Source organism: Monodelphis domestica, chromosome 4, assembly GCF_027887165.1.
Source record: "Monodelphis domestica isolate mMonDom1 chromosome 4, mMonDom1.pri, whole genome shotgun sequence".
NCBI lineage: Eukaryota > Metazoa > Chordata > Mammalia > Didelphimorphia > Didelphidae > Monodelphis > Monodelphis domestica.
In genome coordinates this window covers 90,236,129-90,255,968 of record NC_077230.1, presented here as the reverse complement: position 1 = coordinate 90,255,968, position 19,840 = coordinate 90,236,129, and the positions used below count along the sequence as shown (strand labels likewise).

The following is a 19,840-nucleotide window of genomic DNA, read 5'->3' as shown; positions in this document are numbered from 1 at the left end:
GGGTGTTAAACTGTCTAATCCAATCCTTTCATGTTATGAAAATCATTAAAAAAAACTAACTAAGAAGAGGCTGATCAATTGGGGATGGCCAAGATGTGGTACATGAATCTAGTGGAATACTATTTCCTTTTAAGAAACAATGAAAATGATGAACACAGAGAAGTATGGGAAAATTTTTTTTGTGAACTGGTAAGTAGAACCAGAAAAATAATATACAGAATGACTACAATATAAATGGAAAGAACAAAAACAAAACAATCAAAATTAAAAGCTATGAAATTACAATGACCAGACTTGGTTCCCAAGAAGAGATATGAGAATGAACCTCACTCCTTTCTTTACAGAGGTGTATATGTTTGGGGTATGTGTGTGCAGGGGATGACTATCTCCTGAACACAATATATAGAATGTCACATTTGGTTGATACAGTGGTTAATTTTGTTGAGCTGTTTTTTCTCCTTTTTTATTATTTGCTACAAATGATAACTCTCTGGGAGGGGAAGAAGAGAGAATTATAGTGGAAAATATAGGTTATATGGGGAAACTTAAGTAAGAAACAAAAGATGCTAATAATTTTTCAAAATTGAAATAAATTCTGATGAGCAGAAGAGGGGCTTGGTTACTCTAGTGGCTTTGATGATGTTAAATACATTAATTACAGACATTAATTTTTTGTGCCCTCCATATTTTGATGTCCAAGGACAAGGCATTGGTTGTCTGTTCTTAGTTCTGGCTCTGTCTAGGAAGCAGATCTCTACCAGTACAGGGTGATTGAGGCCAGAAGAAGAAACTAGAATACCAGCAAAATCCTTCTGATGACTCAGTTGATCAACAAAGGGTCTCAGAGAAAATCCAGGTGAACTAAATGTAGAAACATATGGGATGAGGAAGAAAAAATAGACTTCCATGGGCCTTCAAGAGTGGTACTGGCACAGATGGAGATGATTGGAGAAAAGAAACTCGATCCAGGTGATTTCCAAGAATAACATTATCTCATGGGGCCATACTGGTCCCCCATGCACCTATAACCTGTATGTAGTTTGTATCCTGGTGCATCCCATGCCTGTATTTTTATGATTTTTATGAATCATTATAGCATGTAGTAAGCAGAACTGATAAAATAATACACACAATGACCATAACAATGCAAATGAAAAGACCAAAACAACTAAAACTGAAGGCTGTGAAATTATAATGTTCAGATTTGGCCATAAAGTAGAGATGTGAGAATCCGTCCTTTCTTTGTGGAAAGAGGGGATTCTGAATACAGCTTTCAGCACATTGCTGTTAACCTGCAATGAAGAGAAGATTCCTGGGTCTGTGGCCACAGAAAAGACTTTGGACTTAATTTATATGTCCTTATTTATAGATTTCTTGCCTCCCTCATTTGAATGTAAGCTCCTTGAGGGCAAGAACTCTGTGTGTGTGCATGCACACATATATTTTAACTCCAGAGCTAAGCCCAGTGCCTAGTACATAGTTTAATAAATACTTATTGATTGTTTAGAGGACTCATAACCAAATCTCCTCCATTTATTTGTGTTTTAGGAATGTAAGGCCCAGAAGGTTTAGTCATTTGTTTAAGGTTACATTAAAGACTTTTACTTGCCAAATCTAATGACTTTTTCTTAGTCCATATTGTTATCAACTCCCCTGCAGTCTCCTTTCTTTCAAACATCCTATAACTGTCCAAGGAACTTCCCTATTTTGGGCTTTATATAAATATTCTCTTACAACAATGACCAATATGGAAGTATGTTTTACATAATACATGTATATCCCAGATTGTATTGTTTACTATCTCCAGGAGGGGGTAAGAAAGGGAAGGAGAAAGAATTTGGATCTTAGAATTTTGCAAAACATAAATTGAAAATTGTTATTTTGAGTAATTGGGAAAATAAAATATCTTTTAATAGTAAAAAATATATATAACCTTCAAAACAGAAAAGTAACTTGCCTGTTTTTTCAAGGGCATAATCCTCCTCCCTAGCCCCAAGCTCACAACCTAGATATCATCCTCTACTACTCATTCTCTCTTGCTCCTCATATCCAGTTTGTTGTCAGATCCTGGCAATTCTACCTTTACAACTTCTCTCATTCCCATACCTTCTGACACTGCGCCATCTTGGTGTAGGAATGCTGGTTGGTTTCAAGTTTCTCTCCCCTCTTCAGACTACCCTGCACTGGCTGCCATAGTGACCTTCCTAAGATGCAGATCTGACTATATCGCCCTCTCACCTTCATTGAATAAACTTTAGCATCTCCTGATTATCTCCAGGATCAAATGTAAAAACATTGATTTGACTTTTAAAGTCTTTCATCACCTGGCCCCTTGCTACTTCTTCAGTCTTCATTTACCTTTATTCCCTCCACATACTCTGTTTTCCATTGCTTCTGGCTCCTTTGCCATTCCTCAAACAATACACTATGTATCCTGACTCCATGCTCTTTCATTGGCCATTCCCCATGCCTACAATGCTCTTCCTCATCTCTGCCTCTTGGCTTCCCAAGCTTCACTTTCATGTCATCTTCTGCAAGAAGGTTTCCCCCTATTGGTTATCACCAATTTATCCTGTATATATCTTGTTTGTACATAATTGGTTACATGTTGTTTCTCCCATTAGATTATGAGCTCCTTGAGGGAGGGGACTAGATTTGCTTTTGTTTTTATCCCTAGTGCTTAGTACAATGTACATAGTAGATTCTTTTTTTTTAAATCTTTACTTTTCATCTTAGAATAAACAGTGTGTATTTGTTCTAAGGCAGAATAGTAATAAGGGCTGGGTGATTGGGGTTCAGTGACTTGCCCAGGATCACACAGCTAGGATGTGTCTGAGATAGATTTGAACCCAGGACCTCTCATGGCTCTCAATCCACTGAGCCCCCTAGCTGCCCCCATGGTAGACTCTTAATAAATATTTTTTGACTTGATAGGTAATAAGGGGGCAGATGAAGAATTTGAATCCAGGTCTTTCAACTCCAAATCTTGTGCTTCTCATGCTATATCAAACAGCCTTAAGTATTTTAGGATTTGATGAGCAAATTCGTGTTCATCTTTTTTTTCTCCCCCTTTGTGATTCCATACTTAGTTTTGACCTTTTCTTTTCTGCCTGGAAAGACCTCTTTTTCGTTTTAGTATCTCATCCCTGGACCTTCTCCAGTTGTTATGCTTTTCTTGACATGTAACGAGCAGAAAGATTCACAGGATATGCCTGGTGCTGATGCAATCTGGGTTTTGTAACCAAAGTGGGATAATGTTCCCACTCTGTTTTTGATGACCTTCCAGATGACATCCACCAGCCTCGAATTTAGCTGGCCTTCAGTCTGCAGCGACATATTGGGCCAATGTCCTCAGGAAGCAGTCTATAATCACTCTTTTCCTGGATCATAATTGAAAGCTCAGCTCATCATCTTACAAATAGAACTTGAGTTATTTCTCCCTCACTCTATAACCTTCCACTGAAGTGTACAGAAACCTGGATGGTATTTTTTCACCATTCCACTCATATAGTTGCCTGAAGTACCTGGTATAGGGGTGAGAATGCAGGTCTACTTCACAGGGGATTCTAGACAGTGATTGAAATAGGTTGGCTACTGGAGAGTGATTAGAATGGTTTACTTTTTCCAGGCAACTAGGTAGCTCAAAGGATAGAGTCCCAGCTCTAGAGTCAGGAAGACTCATTTTCAGGAGTTCAAATCTGGCCTCAGACACTTACTAGTTGTGTGACCCTGGGCAAGTCACTTAATCCTGTTTGCTTCAGTTTCTTCATCTGCAAAGTGATCTGGAGAAGGAAATGGCAAAGCACTCCAGTATCTTTGCCAAGACAACAAATGGCATCCCAAAGAGTCAGACATAGGGAACAACTGACCTTTCCCAGAAGTCTGAATCTCTAGCTTCAAAGTCCAACATTGGTATGTTAAAAATGTTTACAATCTGCACTACAGAGTTGATCTCACCCAGAAGTTGACCATTTTGTCGAGGGCTCTTATGTAGTCTCTCCTAGATACAAACTCCACTCTGGAAGGTGAGAAAATCAATAGAGTATACTTGATTTCTTTTATACTCATTGACCATTTTTTTATCACCTGAGAGCCTGGAAGATACGAGTTTGAATTCCGCCTTTGACACAATCTAGCCATGTAACCATGAACAAGTCACTTAATTGCTCAGTGTTTCAGGCAAAATAGGGAATCACAGAGAAGCTGCCATTCTGTATCAGTGGAGAGAATTAACCCAGCAGGAGTTCCTTATATGGGTGAAATCACATGTCTAGAGTAAATAAATCAACAGTAACAAAAATATCCCTTTAGGTTATACCCAACTCACTCTTCAAAGTTTCGCTGTAATATAATTCTAAAGTGATATTGCTCAGGGGGAGAAGGTTAGCTCCAACCTGTTCCAGTAGAATTTTAAAATAAACACACATTCATTGGGTTATTGTTCATCCTCTCCTTTTCTCTTCTCATTAACACGTTTTCCATTGGGGATTGTTTATGACAGTAAGTTTAAAAAAGAGAGAGAGGGAGAAAGAAACACTTAGGCATAAGTATTTAAACGTAGTCCCACTGATCAATACTGACTTCTCAATTAGCTTTCTTGGCCTATATGTCAACAACTTCTAGATCAATATTTCTTGCTTCACCAACTTCCATCAAATACCAGCCCTTCTGTGTAACTAGGGTAAGCCTGCCACCTAAGTAAAGAACTCTATCCTGACAGGGAAAATTAATTCCTGAGCTGGGACACAGGAGTGCTCCCTGGCCATTACAAATGGCAGTGGTTTTTAGTGCAGACCTCTGTGAGGTTCCTGAGCAGCTGTAAACATGGCCCACTGAGCCACATTTCTTTCATTTGCATTTTATTTCTTCTCTGCTTAGTTTCCTTTTTTTAAGCCTTATTTCCCTCCGTAGAATGAATCCTGTGTATCTGCTCCAAGGCAGAATAGTAGTAAGGGCTAGGCAATGGGGGTGGGGTGGGGTGGTGGTGCTTAAGTGATTTGGCCAGGGTCACATGGCTAGGAAGTGCATGAGGTAAGATTTGAACCCAAGACCACTCCTCTATAGATCTGAATCTCTGTCCACTGAGTCATCTAAGTGCCCTTAATTTTCTTAATCTCCTTAATTTTCAATATATTTCCTTAAGAATATTGATACTATACTTGATCTTAGCCAAAAGGATGAGAAACAATCCTTAAGAATATTGAAAAAAAAACACATCATAATCCTGATTGTTTTGGACCTTCTGGACTATTTTAAGGGATTAGCCACTGTTGACAATCGATGGCTTGGCTATGATCCTCTTCTTTGGCTTTTGTGATATCTCTTTCCTAGTTTTCCTTCTGCCCTCTTCTGACTTCTTTCTCTGGTTTGCTTTTCTCCTACCACTAACAATGTGTGAAGCATACAGAACATAGACTCAGAGAGAAATTTTTAAGAATGTAAGCTAGGAGTCATCTAGGTCCAACCCACCCACTTTATAGATAAAGAAACTGAGGTCTAAGGAGGCTAAATTACTTGCCTGAGATCATATAGGTAGAAAGACTCAGGAGGAATTTAAACCCAGGGTCTCTGACTACAAAGTAAATTTTCTTTCTATTGTGCCACTTTGCCTTATAAATAGCCCCATTTTGCAGATCTTTTTTTGCAGAGTCCTCCAACACTTGTTTATGCATCCACATGATGTTTGTCTACATCGTCTTTTTTGCTCCTGTGGCTTTGATTATCGCCTCTATATGAATGTCTCTCGTATCTGTAACTCTAGCCTTCATCTCCCTCCTGGGCTCAATTTCCAACTATTTGTTGGACATCCACCAAACGAATGATTCCCTAGCTACTCAAATTTCACATATTCCAAACTAAAATCACCCCCTCCAATAACCTACCTTCTCCCATTAATCCATGTCCTCTAAGCCCCGAACATCAGAGACATCTTTAATTTTTAGCTCCTCTAATACCTATTCCATATCTAACCAGTCACCAGGTTCTAATGCATTTTGCCTCCATCTCTCGCATCCATCCATCCATTCGTCCATCCTGCTTTATTCATGTTGCTACCAGCCTTGTTTGGGTCTTCAGAACAACTTACCTGGATTATTGTGACAGCTTCCTAAGTAAGTGATATAGTAATTAGAGCAATGTTCTTGAAGTCAGGACCCCTAAATGCCAATCCTGCCTCAGATAATTATTAGCTGTATGAATTTGTTTGAAGCTGTATCATCAAGTCTTTGTTTGCCCCCTAAGTCACAGATAATACTAGCACCTCCCTCTCAGGATTGTTGTGAGTATAAAATAAGATAAAAATATGTAGAAGCTTTGCAAACCTTAAAGTGATATATAAATATTTATTACTAATTATAGGTTTCTCTGCCTTTAGTCTCTGGCTCCAAGCTATCCTCCTAAGGTCAAAATAATCTACTTAATGTTCCACTATGATCATATCCATCATCTGATCGAATGCTTAAAGGGTTCCCTGCTGATGTGGGCATTTATACCTCATTCCAGCCTCCTCTCCCTAATCTGGCCCCATTCTACCTTTCCAGTCTCATTTCTCAAGATTGCCCTTCATTAGAAAGAGGCAGAGTGCTTTGGAAAGATTAGTCTTGTTAGAGGGGCAGCTCAGTGGCTCAGTAGATTGAGAACCAGGTCTAGAGTCAGGAGATGCTGGGTTCAAATTTGGTCTCAGACACTTCCAAACTGTGTGACCCTGGGCAGGTCACTTAATGCCCATCGCTTAGCTCTGACCACCCTTCTGTGTTCGAATTGGCACTTAGTATCTAAGATAGGAGATAAGGTTTAAAAAATAAAGATTAATATGTTAGGAGTGAAAAGACCCGATTTCTTTTTCTGTGTTCAACAGCTCCATAGCCCATGGATAAGTCACTTTAACTCTCTGAATCTTAATCTCAATATCTGTAAAATGGGGGTATTAACCTATCCGCTTCCTATCTCATCATTGTTGCAAGGAAAGTAATTCTGAATGATGAAGCATTATTCAAGTGTGAGCTATTATTATTCCCATGCTCTGGGTGTCTGGTCTTCTGTCATATCCTCCTCTTCTACTCTTTACTGCTGGCTGAAATCACTCTTCCTTTAAGACATGGGTCAGCTGCCAACTTCTCCGGAATGGCAACTATACTTCCTACCTGTGACCTCTTCCTCTGCAGATTTTCTTATGACACTTTGTCCAGACCCCTCATCCTGCTCACATTCTAGTATTTGTCATCTATGGATGCATAAACACTTCCATACATAGTACACATATAGAAATACACATTTGTTGTTGTCTGGTCGTTCAGTGGTGTCTGACTCTTTATGACCCCACGGACCATACTGGCTGGGGGTTTTCTTGGCAAAGATACTGGAGGGGTTCGCCATTTCCTTCTCCAGTAGATGGAAGCTAACAGAGGCTAAGTGACTTGCCCAGGTCGCATAACTAATGAGTGTCTGAGGCTATATTTGCACTCATGTCTTCCTGACTCCAAGCTCTATCCACTGAGCCATCTAGTTGCTCCCATATACATACACAGATATGTTTACATATATGTCTGGGGCCAAAAGCCCCCCTTTCCCTCTGCATCTACTAGAACTCCCAAACAAAGCAATTGTTCCACTCCATAGGATACTGTTACTTCCCATATTATGACCCAACAGACCCATGATGGATTAATGTTCTGGACCTATACTATCTATACTATGTTAGGAACTGTACAATCATGGGAATCAGCTACTTCTCACCCCGAAAGAGCCAATGAGACAAATTCCAAGTTACCTCATCCCAGACCACTGCCCTATAAAGGATTCCCCCCTTCTCCACCTATGTGCCTAGCTGCCTACTGGTTGCAGGCTCCCCTCTTGCCTTACCTCCCCCTCCCCTTTTCCCACAATAAAGTTTCACTGAATTACTCAATTCTGTCTCATTTGCCCTGGGTTGGACCTCTTCAGGCAGATCTGACACACATATATAGCAGGGATTTAATTCTCCTTTTAGGCTAGAAAGTCTTTGAAGGCAGGACCTAGACTATAGAGAAATCCTCTCTTATCCAGGCTTAGTTTTCTGTAGTTTCAGTTGCCCAAGGTTTATTACAAAGGGCTAGAGGTGACAGCCTGGGGAGCTCTCCAGCCATCATTTCTTCTGCTTTCACTTTTAATTTTTTAAACTTTTATTTTAACTTTTTAAAAGGTTTTCTTTTTTTTTGGTGAGGAGGGTAGAAGGCTGAGGAGTTCCTAACGTAGGCGCAGGAGCAGGGAGAGACAGTATGTGTATGTATGTATGTATGTATATACATAGTAAGTATTTGCTTATATTCATGGTTTCAGCTATCCACAGTAGATCTTAGAACATATCCCACATTGACACAGGGCCCTACTATACTTTTCTTGGCATTCCTAGAGCTTTGCACAAAGGAGATGCTTAATAAATGCGTTTTTGAGGAGAACTGAAAACCGCCTAAATGTTTTTCTTGCAGCTAAACCCAAGTAAGCAAGAGAATCCCTTCTCTCGTCCTGCCCCACCACCCTCCTCACTGCTAGGAGAGCAGCAGAACAAATTTGTCAGGGTCACACAGCTAGGAACTGTGTGAGGCCAAATTTGTTCTGCTGCTCTCCTAGCAGTGAGGAGGGGTGGTGGGGCAGGATGAGAGAAGGAATTCCCTTGCTTACTGAAAGGACTGACTTCTTTTTAATCTCCAGTCTATGGGATGGAGAAACGGGTTGTCTCTTAATTAGCTACTGACAACTCTTGATTAGTTATGTCCAGATTGTCTATTTCTTCTATATGACAAATTAGTTCCTGGGCCATCCCTTCCTGTATCACCTGGTGGGCGTGTATTAAAAGAAGGCAAACTCATTTCAATATTGACTTTAAAAATATAATTAGAAAGGTAAATCTGCTGTGTTGCTATAACAACACCACACACATTCAACTGTGAGATTCGAGGAGAGTCGGGGGAAATGACATTTATGTTATCTGCTATTTTGGGATTCATGGTTCCTCTCCACTGATGTGAATAATTGCGAGTTGACTATAGAATAGCAACACAAGCGTTCTCTTAGAGATCCCTCTGACATATGCAACATGTCCAGATCTTTACCCAGACAACAGTACTCTGGTGTCAGTCTTCTTGAGAAAATTCCTGCTGAAGTTAAGAAGAACTCTCATTATATATTGCTTGTGATGGAACTTTCACCTTTTTCATTGGGAGCAGCAGATCAGCATTGGTGCCAGAACTAAGGTGCTAAGTTATGGTCAAGACACACCTGGGCTAATATGAAGGAAACGTGAATTCTAGCCCTGGATCTGCCCCCATATATAGGCAAGTCAGTTTACATCACAATGCTTTGGTTTCCTCATCAGAAAAATAGGAATCCCTCTGACTGTCACAAAGTGCTGCCCAAAGAATGAGGTGAAGTCATAGGCAGAATGATATAAGGGACACAGTGCTGGTTTAGCTGTCAGAAGACCTAGGTTCAAATCCCACCTCTGATACATACTATCTGGACGACATTGGGCAATCCATTCAACTCTCCCTTCCCCAGGCTTCTCTGTAAAAATAATGGCATTAGATTATATTACGGTGAAGTCCCTTCTAGCTAGAAATCCACGATCCTGTGTGAAAACTTTTTTTGGAAATTTAAAAGTACTCAGTTAATGCCAAGTATTACTCCCATTATTATCATAACTATGAGTCTTCAGAATGAAAATGGACTTGTCACTGCTATCAGATTGTTCAGACAATCAGTTTGTCTCAAAGCAGAGTAACTGGAGATGTTGGGTCTGCATCTTCTATGGTCTTCAAGCACCTCAGCTTGAGAATGGTAGACGGAGACCACCAGCATGGGTTTTGCCTCCAAGGAGATTCATTAGCTTTATCCTGTGGCTTAAGCCTGGCTTCCTTGGCTTGCAAATCTTTGCTTACTAGGAGAACTGAGAGATGTTATAAGGAGCTTTCTGTGCCCCAATTTTTGGTCAAAAAGGGAAGGAAATGTGCCAAAAGTTTGGGTCAAATAAGTAAATCATCATGGATGGATGAAAGAAGTGGTCATAGGCATAAAGAAAGTCATATTAGTTTCAAACTTATGGAATAACATATATTGGGTTCTAATTACCTTGGCTTTACTCCCTAGTTTGTCTCTCAATAAGGTTTGGGGGGCAGAGTAGAAAGTTCGTTATCTAGTTAGCTATGTGATCTGGTAGTATGTTACGACAGTATTAGTTAATGATCATAAAGTGTTCTAAAGCCTATCATTCTATCGGGAGGCTTGCTGATTGGCTGAACGCAAGTATGGGCTTGAAAGAATGGAGCAAAGTGTTCATCCTAATTTGACTTTGGTGTGCTCTAATCAAAGGACTTTATTCCCATTTGGGGCCACAAGGGGAGAAGACTGTAGTGCTTTGACTTTTAAGTGAAGAAAAAGATTGATGAATAGTCTAAACTTGGGTAAATTTTAGTTTAGGGTGGCTTACAAAAATGGTGTCAAACCCAAATAGAAATGAAGATGACTAAATCATGCACAAAGATCCTTCCGGACAGCATGTTGACTTTGTTTTGAAATGTAATATTGTCAATGTTTTATTGTACGTTATTTTAATTTATCTCAATTACATTTTACTTTCATGTGGATTATCATTGGGAGTGATGCGGGCCACCTGTGACCCACAGGCTGTGTGTTTAACACTTTTGGTCTAGAAGCTTAAGATCATCTTATCTGGACTTTCTTTTATACCCTCTTCTAATTATCTTAACCTATGGTATTAATTTTGACATTCCACTTACTTTTATCCCTTACACAAAACCCCTAAAATTAAGCTCTTGAGATTCAGAACGTGTAGAGAAAGGAGATAGAAGAAAAATAAGAAAGAAAGTAGGGGCTAGGAAAAGGCAGCTAGGTTAGAGGGCAGGGACTGGAGTCAGGAAGGTTTATCTTCCCGAGTTCAGATCTTGCTACATACACTTACTAGCTATGTGACCTTGGGCACATCACTTAACCCTATTTGACTCAGTTTCCTCATCTGTCAAATTAGCGGGAGAAGGAAATGGGAAACCACTCCAGTATCTCTGGCAAGAAAACCCTAAATGGGGTCACAAAGTCAGCCATGATTGAAAAATAACTGAAATGGGGATGGGGAGATAAATTCAATTGCTCTGGATGTAAGTCTGAGCTCTAGTCTTGGATGGGCCAAAGGAATTACAGAGGGGATTATGCTTCAGGTTAAATTAGATAACCTCTGATGTCCTTTTTTGACCTTAGGGTTCTGTAGTTAGAAGGCAATTAAACAGAAAATAGCTTTTCAAAACAGAACTGCTCTGTTTCTGCTCTGGATCTCCATGACATCATGTGCCCTGGAAATAAGCAAAGAATTCACAACAGATATGCGTGTGGAGGCTTGTACTAAAGGCTCCATGGGTGAGAACAGGAAAGCACGATTTGTATCCATCACTAACAATACCCTCACTGGCAAAAATAGGGGAGTAAAGAGGAAGTAATTAAACTGGAAAAGGCAACATCTTCCAACTCAGGTTTATGAGTAGGCTGGATACTGAGTAGGCAGCTTTAGATTTAAGGGCTGTTACATGAGACCTGAGAAAAGCAACAGTGCAGAGAGAGATTATTACCCAGCTGAATGAAATAAAATAAATTTAGCAAGGTGGACATGGTCAAAGGAAGCTTAAAAAAAGCAGACTTAATTAAATGCTCTCTACGTTCCCCTCCAGTTCTAAATTCTGTGATCTCTCTGAAATGGAAAGAGAAACTGGAATTGGTTATAAGGGGCTCCTAGAAGAGGAAAATCCCTTTAATATTTCAGGTCTCCATCTTCTCTGAAATTTAAAGTGTTAGAGAATTGTCATGAGAGAACTTTTTTTAATTATTCTTTTTCATAACATAATTTTGACAAAGGTTATCTAGAGGTAACATGATAGACAAGGATGCTTCAGTATTTTCTAGAGTGAAAAGGAAGAATCATCTTTCCCATCTGAGGAAGAAATAGTGACAGAGGAAGCTGAATGCCCCAGGCAGGCCCTTTACCTCCCCCATATTGTACAAATCCTTCTCTTTTCCTCTTCCTAAGTGTGTCTCATTTACCCCATTCACTCTTTTCCTACCTCTGAGCTTTTTCCCAGGAGATATATCTGCCTTCCTTGCCGAAGGCCAACAAACTTTCTTTAACTCATAATTCATTCAAACTATGAGAATCTGCTTCTCCCAGGAAGATTTTCTAGATTGTGCCATGAATGCTTCCTTGATTCCTGTTTGCTGAAAATGATTTAGCCTTTTTCATAGGACTTATAGCACTTACTTTGTAGCTTTTCTATAAAATTTCCATATTGACAATTGGTTGGTAAATAGCTTATCCTATCTAGGGTAGTGAGATGGCTCTGTGCACCTATAGTCAGGAAGAGCTGAGTTCAAATCTGGTCTCAGACACTTACTGGCTGAGTGATCCTGGGCAAGTCACTTAACCCTGTTTGCCCAAGTCCCCCACCTGTAAAAATGAGCTGGAAAAGAAATAACAAACTATTCCAAGATATTTTTTTGCCAAGAAAACTCCAAATGGGGCCACAAAGAGTTGGACACAACTGAGAAACAACTCAACAACAACAATATTCTATCTTAACCTTTTTCTAGTCTTGAGGTTCCTTGAAGGTAGGTACCATGCCTGATTCTGACTAAGGAGTTTGTGGCCCTGGATTCAAAGATCTGTGCTGTCAATCAAAACCAATATGTGACCTTGGGCAAGTGACTCTATCTATCCAGACCTCAGGTCCCTTCTTTGTCAAACTAGGGTTTAGATTATCTAAAACCAGCTCATCTCTAAGGTCCCTTCCAACTCTAAATCTTGGATTCAGTATGTCATCTTCACCTCTCTCTGTGGTGCATTTAAAACAGTGCTGTGCACAGAAAAACCAATTCCCTCCTTTCTATAGACTTCCACAGAGTGTCTCAATATTCTTAGCACAATTTAAAGCTTTAATAGCTTAAGTAAGCTATCAAAAATGTTATTAAAACTACTTTAAAACTTTTGGAACATCCTGTATTATTCTCCAGTTGAATCCTCTCCATCCATGATCAGGAATTGACTCCTAACCCTTTAATTTTACACTGCCATCTTTCAGTCATTATTTCTTTGAGATGGTGTTGGTGCTGAGACAGGCAGGGAGGGAGCTTAGGGTTCAAACTATTAGACAGGTCCAGATCTGCCCCTAAATTGTGGGATCTCAGGATTCCGGATTCAGAGCTTGGAGGGACATTAGATATTTATCTAGTCTAACTCTCACTTTAGATGTGAGGAGACTGAGGCACAGAGAGGTTGTCTCTTGCCCAAGACTGTTATTGTTTTTTAAAATCCTTACCTTCCATCTTGGAATCAATACTGTGTATTGGTTCCAAGGAATAAGAGTGGTAAGGGCTAGGCAATGGGGGTCAAGTGACTTGCCCAGGGCCACACAGCTGGGAAGTGTCTGAGGAGGCCAGAATTGAACCTGGGACCTCTCTTCTCTAGGCCTATCTCTCAATCCACTGAGCTACCCAGCTTCCCCCTGTCATAGTTTTTGGTTGGTCATTTTCAGTTATGTCCTACTCTTTGTGACCCCGTTTGAGATTTTCTTGGCAGAGATACTAGAGTGGTTTACATTTCCTTCTCTAGCTCATTTTATAGTTGAGGAAACTGGGGCAAACAGGGTTAAGGGATTGACTCACGGTTATACAGCTAATGTCTTAGGCTGAATTTGAACTCAAGTCTTTCTGACTATAGGCCCAGTTTTCAATCCAGTGTGTCAGTTAGGTTCCTCTTGTCCAAAGTTACACAGGGAGTAAGTGTTTGGGTCAGAATTTGAACCTAGGGTCTTTACTTGATTTTTACCATAACCATGATTCACACTCTTAAGAATTTTTCAGCTTTCTTTTCAACAACTTTGTAAAGTCAGTACTACAAGTAATATGATCCCATTTTTCAGATGAAGAAATAGGCTCAGGGATGTCAAGAAGTCACTTGTTGGGGATTTTGAAAAATAAATGTTAGAGTAAGACTTATCCTCAAGTCTTTGATTTTCTATGTCACACTAACTCTCTGGACCTCAGTTTCATTATCTGCAAAAGGTGGAGGTTTCATTAGATGGTCTTTATGATCTCCTCAATGTGCATGTAAGAGTCTATGATACAATGATTCAAAACTATCCTAAAGGACTCATGATAAAAAAAAAAATCCCATCTTCTTCCAGAGACAAAAAACTGAGTCTGAATCCAGATCAAAGCAAACTTTTTTCCCATTAATTTTTTTTCTATTTGAATTCCTCCCACAAAAGAATTAGTATATGGGGAAATGTTTTAGATAATTGCACATATAAAATCTATATGAGATTGCTGACCATCTCGAGGAAGGTGGGGAGTTTGGAGAGAGGGAGGAAGAGAGAGAATGTAAGATTCAATATTCCTTGAAAAATGTTGGAAACTGTTCTTATGTATAATTGGGGGGAAATTGAATTAATTTTTTTAAAGAGAGAGAGACTATGACATAGAGGCAGCTGGGTGGCTCAGTGGATTGAGCACCAGGCCTAGAGATGGAAGGTGTTGGGTTCAAATATGACCTCAGATACTTACCAGCTATGTTACCTTGGGCAAGTCACTCAACCTGCATTCCCTAACCTTTATTGCTCTTCTGCCTTGGAACCAATACACAGTATTGATTGTTTAAAAAAAAATAATTTTTTTAAAGTAGCCTGACTCTCCACTCAAGGCTTGGTGCTGTCCTAGGTGCTGATCTTTCCTCCTGGCCCCTCCTTCAGTTTCCTGGTCTCATCAATCCCTAAACCAACAAATATGCCAGAGAAGCTAAGTTTTTTAAATGAATCCCAGGGGGAATCCTGTTTTAAAGTAAATAGCAAGCTCCTAATAAGTCTGCTTGATAGGCTCTGTGGCATTCTGTTTCTAAACAGAATTTAGGGATGGGAACAAAGCAGGTTTTCACCCCACAGTCCTCTCCCCATCTGTCTAGTTCAGCAGGAACTTAGGAGCAGAGAGATGCCAGGGCCAAGCTGACCTGTTTGACCTCAGCCTGGAGGTGTCGGAGCTGTAGGCATTGCTCCAAACGCTTGTGGGTCTGGTCTGCATTCAGCTCCAATTCGTGTTGCTTCTCGTGGAGAAACTCCAGGAGCTCTTGCACTTGGGCTGCGAGATCAATGTCCTTCTCACAGATTAACTCGATGCCTGGTTAAAAAACAAAACAAATAATTAAAAATCCAGGACTACCTTGGAGGCACACACACATTATGCTTTCAATCAAGGCTTTTCTTACTCATCTGCATAGGAGTTGGCATAGGTGGCCTCTAAAGGGCCCTTCCTGCCATAATCCTTTGAACAATCTGCCAGTTCTAAAAGGGTCTTTTTCTGCTGGATTCTTGCCTCTTCAAAGAATCCTTCACAGATGGTTAAAGCTGCAAGGGACATTAAAGACCATCTCCTCAGACAGAGGAAACACAGAGACCCAGAGACCTGAAGTAGCTTGCCAAAGGATACAAAGCAGGCACTTACCTTTAACATTTATTTTATTTTTTAAAAAATCCTTTACCTTTTAACGATTTAAGAAAAACATGCAAAGACTTACATGAACTAATGCAACGTGTAGTGAGAAGAACCAGGAGAATACTATGCACACTAACAACACTATTATGTGATGAACAATTACGAATGATAGATATTCTTGGCAATGTGATGATCCAAGAAAATCCTCAAAGACGCATGATGAAAAACACCATCTACTTCCAAAGAAAGAACCGATGGAGTCAGAATGCAGACTGAGGCATATCATATTTCACTTTATTCCTTCACTTTTTATTTTGCTTGTCTGAGTTCTGTTTCACAAAATGGCTGATATGAAAAGATGTTTTACATTATTACACAGGTAAAATGTTTGTATCAGATTATTTGTCATGTCAGAGAGGAGGGAAGGAAAAATTTGGCTCAAACTAAAAAAAAAAAGATAAAAATTGTTTTTTCATGTAACTGAGGAAATTGGTTCCAAGGCAGAAGAGTAGTAAGAGGTAGGTATTGGAGGTTAAGTAACTTGCCCAGGATCACAGTGCTAGGATGTGTCTGAGGACAGATTTGAACCCAAGTCCTGCAAATTCTAGGCCTGGTGCTTTTATCCATGGTGTTACCTAGCTACCCCCTCTTTCAAGATATATATGGAATTAGTGAATGGTTTGGGATTGTTACCATCCTCATCCCAGTCTCATTCTGTGATCACTTTTCCTCTTCAGAAACTGGAAAGATGACCACAACATACTCTTTTTTAAGATAATCAAATCTAGGCTATTGGGGAGGAGATGGGGGCAACATTCCACCTTCTCCCCAGCAAACAACTAAAACTCTTTCATAAGTGAAGTGCATTTCAAAAGGCATTTCCATTGCAAGAGCTCTTTCTTTCACGATGCCTTTCCTGGTATAGTGGGAAATGCACTGTCACTGGATTCAGGGATTCAAATCCTGCTTCTGAAACATACAACTTATATGATCTTGGGTGAGTCTCTGGGCTTCAGTTTCTTCATCTGTAAAATGAAGGGGTTTGACTACTGTGGCTTCTGATGTCCCTTTCAGGTCAAGATCTATCATCTCCCATTCAACTGTATCCACCCCTTCCTCAATTACTTTGATTGTTTTTCAGGAACTTTGGTCCTCTTTGACTCTCTGTGACTCCTTTTGGGGTTTTCTTGGCAAAGATCCTGGAGTGGTTGGCCATTTCCTTGTCTAGCTCTCTTGACAGATGAGGACAATTGAAGCAAACTTGCCTAGGCTCACACAACTAAAGTATCTGAGACTAGATCTGAACTCAGAGAGTTGAGTTTTCCTAACTCCAGGTCTAGCACTCTACTGTACCAGCTACCTGCCCCTACTTTGTTTTTACTTAATATATGTTTTCTATTTCCTTGTCTAGATACAAGTTGTTCCCTATCTCTATTTTGCTCCTCAAGGGCAAAGGCTTTCCATTTGGGTCCCACTACCAGTTACAGGTTAGGAAGTTAATAAAATGCTTGTTGACTGATTGATTTATGAATTGCTAGGTAACTTCCTATTACTAAGAAGAGAGCATATTGCACTTGTCATTTAGTAACCCGGTTCTAGTCCCAGCTCTGTCACTAATTAGCTGTCTGACTTTGGGCAAGTCACATCACCTCTTCATTCTTAAGTTTACTCATCTATTAAACGAGGAGCAGCTAGACGTCACAGTGAATAGAGTGCCAAGTCTGGAGTTGGGAGGACCTGGGGTCAGATATGGCCTCAGATACTTCCAAGCTGTGTGACCCAGGGCAAATCCTGTTTGCCTAGCCTTTGCCCTTCTGTTGTAGAGTTGTTACAAAGACAGAAAGTAAGGGTTTAAAAATAGACTGCATGGTATCTAAAGTTCCTTCTGGATCTTTCTGGAAAACATGGCACAATGAGTAATTTATACAACATCCAAGTCATTCACTTCTGGGTTAGCATAGGCAATTTATTCCTTTTAGAATATTTACCAAAGACACTTAAAATAGCAACAACAACAATGAGATGCCTTTTTTCCAAGAAAGATTTTATCAGGGTAGAAACAATTAAAAAGAGGGAGAGGGGAGTTAGAATTCTTGAACAACAAACTAATAACAACCTGGGTTCACTGAGAATGCACCCTTTGAAGTGACATCATGGAACAGCATAAGAAAGGGGAACTAAGTAGGGTCACTTTTTGGTCTTAGATCTTCCACCAACTAATTGTGTGACCTTGGGCAGTCACTTAATCTCTCCATATCTCCATTTCCTCACCTATAAAAGGAAGGGCTTGAACTAGATAACCTCCCTGAGATCCCTTAAAAGCTCTAATATTCCATTCCATTTCAAACGTGCTTGTTCAAGAACAATGTAGAAAAATGCCCAATAAAGTCTCCCCATAAAACCAGGGAAAATGAGAGTCTATAAAATATCTTTACAACTTCATTACACCCATGACCTCCTCTTCTGAGAACACAAAGGCAAGGGATACTGCCTACTTGTTGGAGACACAGTGTAGCACAAGTGCTTGGCTTGGTCAGGGAAACCTAAGTTCAAATCTCACCTCTGATACCTGCTGCATTATCATTGGTTGTGTGACCCTGGGAAAGTCACTTCACCCTGTTTTCTCCATTTTCTCATCTGTAAAATGAGCTGGAGAAGGAAATGGTGAACCACTCCAGTGGATTTGACAAGAAAACCCCTAAATGGGGTCATGAAGAGTCCATGTGTATTAACAAGCAAACTGACAAAAATCACATGATTATCTCAATAGATGCAGAAAAAGCCTTTGATAAAATACAATACCCATTCCTATTGAAAACACTAGAAAGTATAGGAATAGATGGGCCTTTCCTAAAAATAATAAACAGTATATATCTAAAACCATCAGCAAACATCATCTGCAATGGGGATAAACTAGAAGCCTTTCCAATAAGATCAGGAGTAAAACAAGGATGCCCATTATCACCTCTATTATTTAACATTGTACTAGAAACACTAGCAGTAGCAATTAGAGAAGAAAAAGAAATTGAAGGTATTAAAATTGGCAATGAGGAGACCAAGCTATCACTCTTTGCAGATGATATGATGGTTTACTTAAGGAATCCTAGAGAATCAACCAAAAAGTTACTTGAAATAATCAACAACTTTAGCAAAGTTGCAGGATACAAAATAAACCCGCATAAGTCATCAGCATTTCTATATATCTCTAACCCATTTCAGCAGCAAGAATTAGAAAGCGAAATACCATTCAAAATCACCCTAGACAATATAAAATACTTAGGAATCTATCTGCCGAGACAAACACAGGAACTATATGAACACAACTACAAAACACTTTCCACACAGCTAAAACTAGATCTAAACAATTGGAAAAACATTGATTGCTCATGGGTGGGACGAGCTAACATAATAAAAATGACAATCCTACCCAAATTAATTTACTTATTTAGTGCCATACCCATTGAACTACCAAAAAACTTCTTTACTGAATTAGAAAAAAACCATAACTAAGTTCATTTGGAAGAACAAAAGATCAAGGATATCCAGGGAAATCATGAAAAAAAATGCAAAGGAAGGAGGACTTGCAGTCCCAGATCTCAAACTATACTATAAAGCAGTGGTTATCAAAACAATTTGGTACTGGCTAAGAGACAGAAAGGAGGATCAGTGGAATAGACTTGGTGTAAGTAATCTCAGCAAGACAGTTTATGACAAACCCAAAGATCCCAGCTTTTGGGACAAAAATCTATTTCTTGATAAAAACTGCTCGGAAAATTGGAAGACAGTGTGGGAGAGATTAGGTTTGGATCAACACCTCACACCCTACACCAAGATAAACTCAGAATGGGTGAATGACTTGAACATAAAGAAGGAAACTATAAGTAAATTAAGTGAACACAGAATAGTATACATGTCAGACCTTTGGGAAGGTAAAGATTTTAAAACCAAGCAAGACTTTGAAAGAGTCACAAAATGTAAAATAAATAATTTTGACTACATCAAATTAAAAAGGTTTTGTACAAACAAAACCAATGTAACTAAAATCAGAAGGGAAGCAACAAATTAGGAAACAATCCTCATAAAAACCTCTGACAAAGGTTTAATTACTCAAATTTACAAAGAGCTAAATCAATTGTACAAAAATCAAGCCATTCTCCAATTGATAAATGGGCAAGGGACATGAACAGGCAGTTCTCAGCCAAAGAAATCAAAACTATTAATAAGCACATGAAAAATTGTTCTACATCTCTTATAATCAGAGAGATGCAAATCAAAACAACTCTGAGGTATCACCTCACACCTAGCAGATTGGCTAACATAACAG

The 19,840-nt window shown here is 39.5% G+C and overlaps 1 protein-coding gene across 9 annotated transcripts in view; it reads right to left on the bottom strand.

Annotated features, from left to right (window-relative positions):
* Positions 1-19,840, bottom strand: part of KALRN (kalirin RhoGEF kinase) — a 1,009,634-nt gene that overhangs the window by 389,887 nt on the left and 599,907 nt on the right. For all 9 annotated transcript variants that reach the window (XM_056793564.1, XM_056793558.1, XM_056793562.1 and 6 more), the window contains one exon: positions 15,035-15,201. In XM_056793564.1, the coding sequence (XP_056649542.1) occupies positions 15,035-15,201 (167 nt within the window). The remainder of the gene's footprint in view (positions 1-15,034; positions 15,202-19,840) is intronic.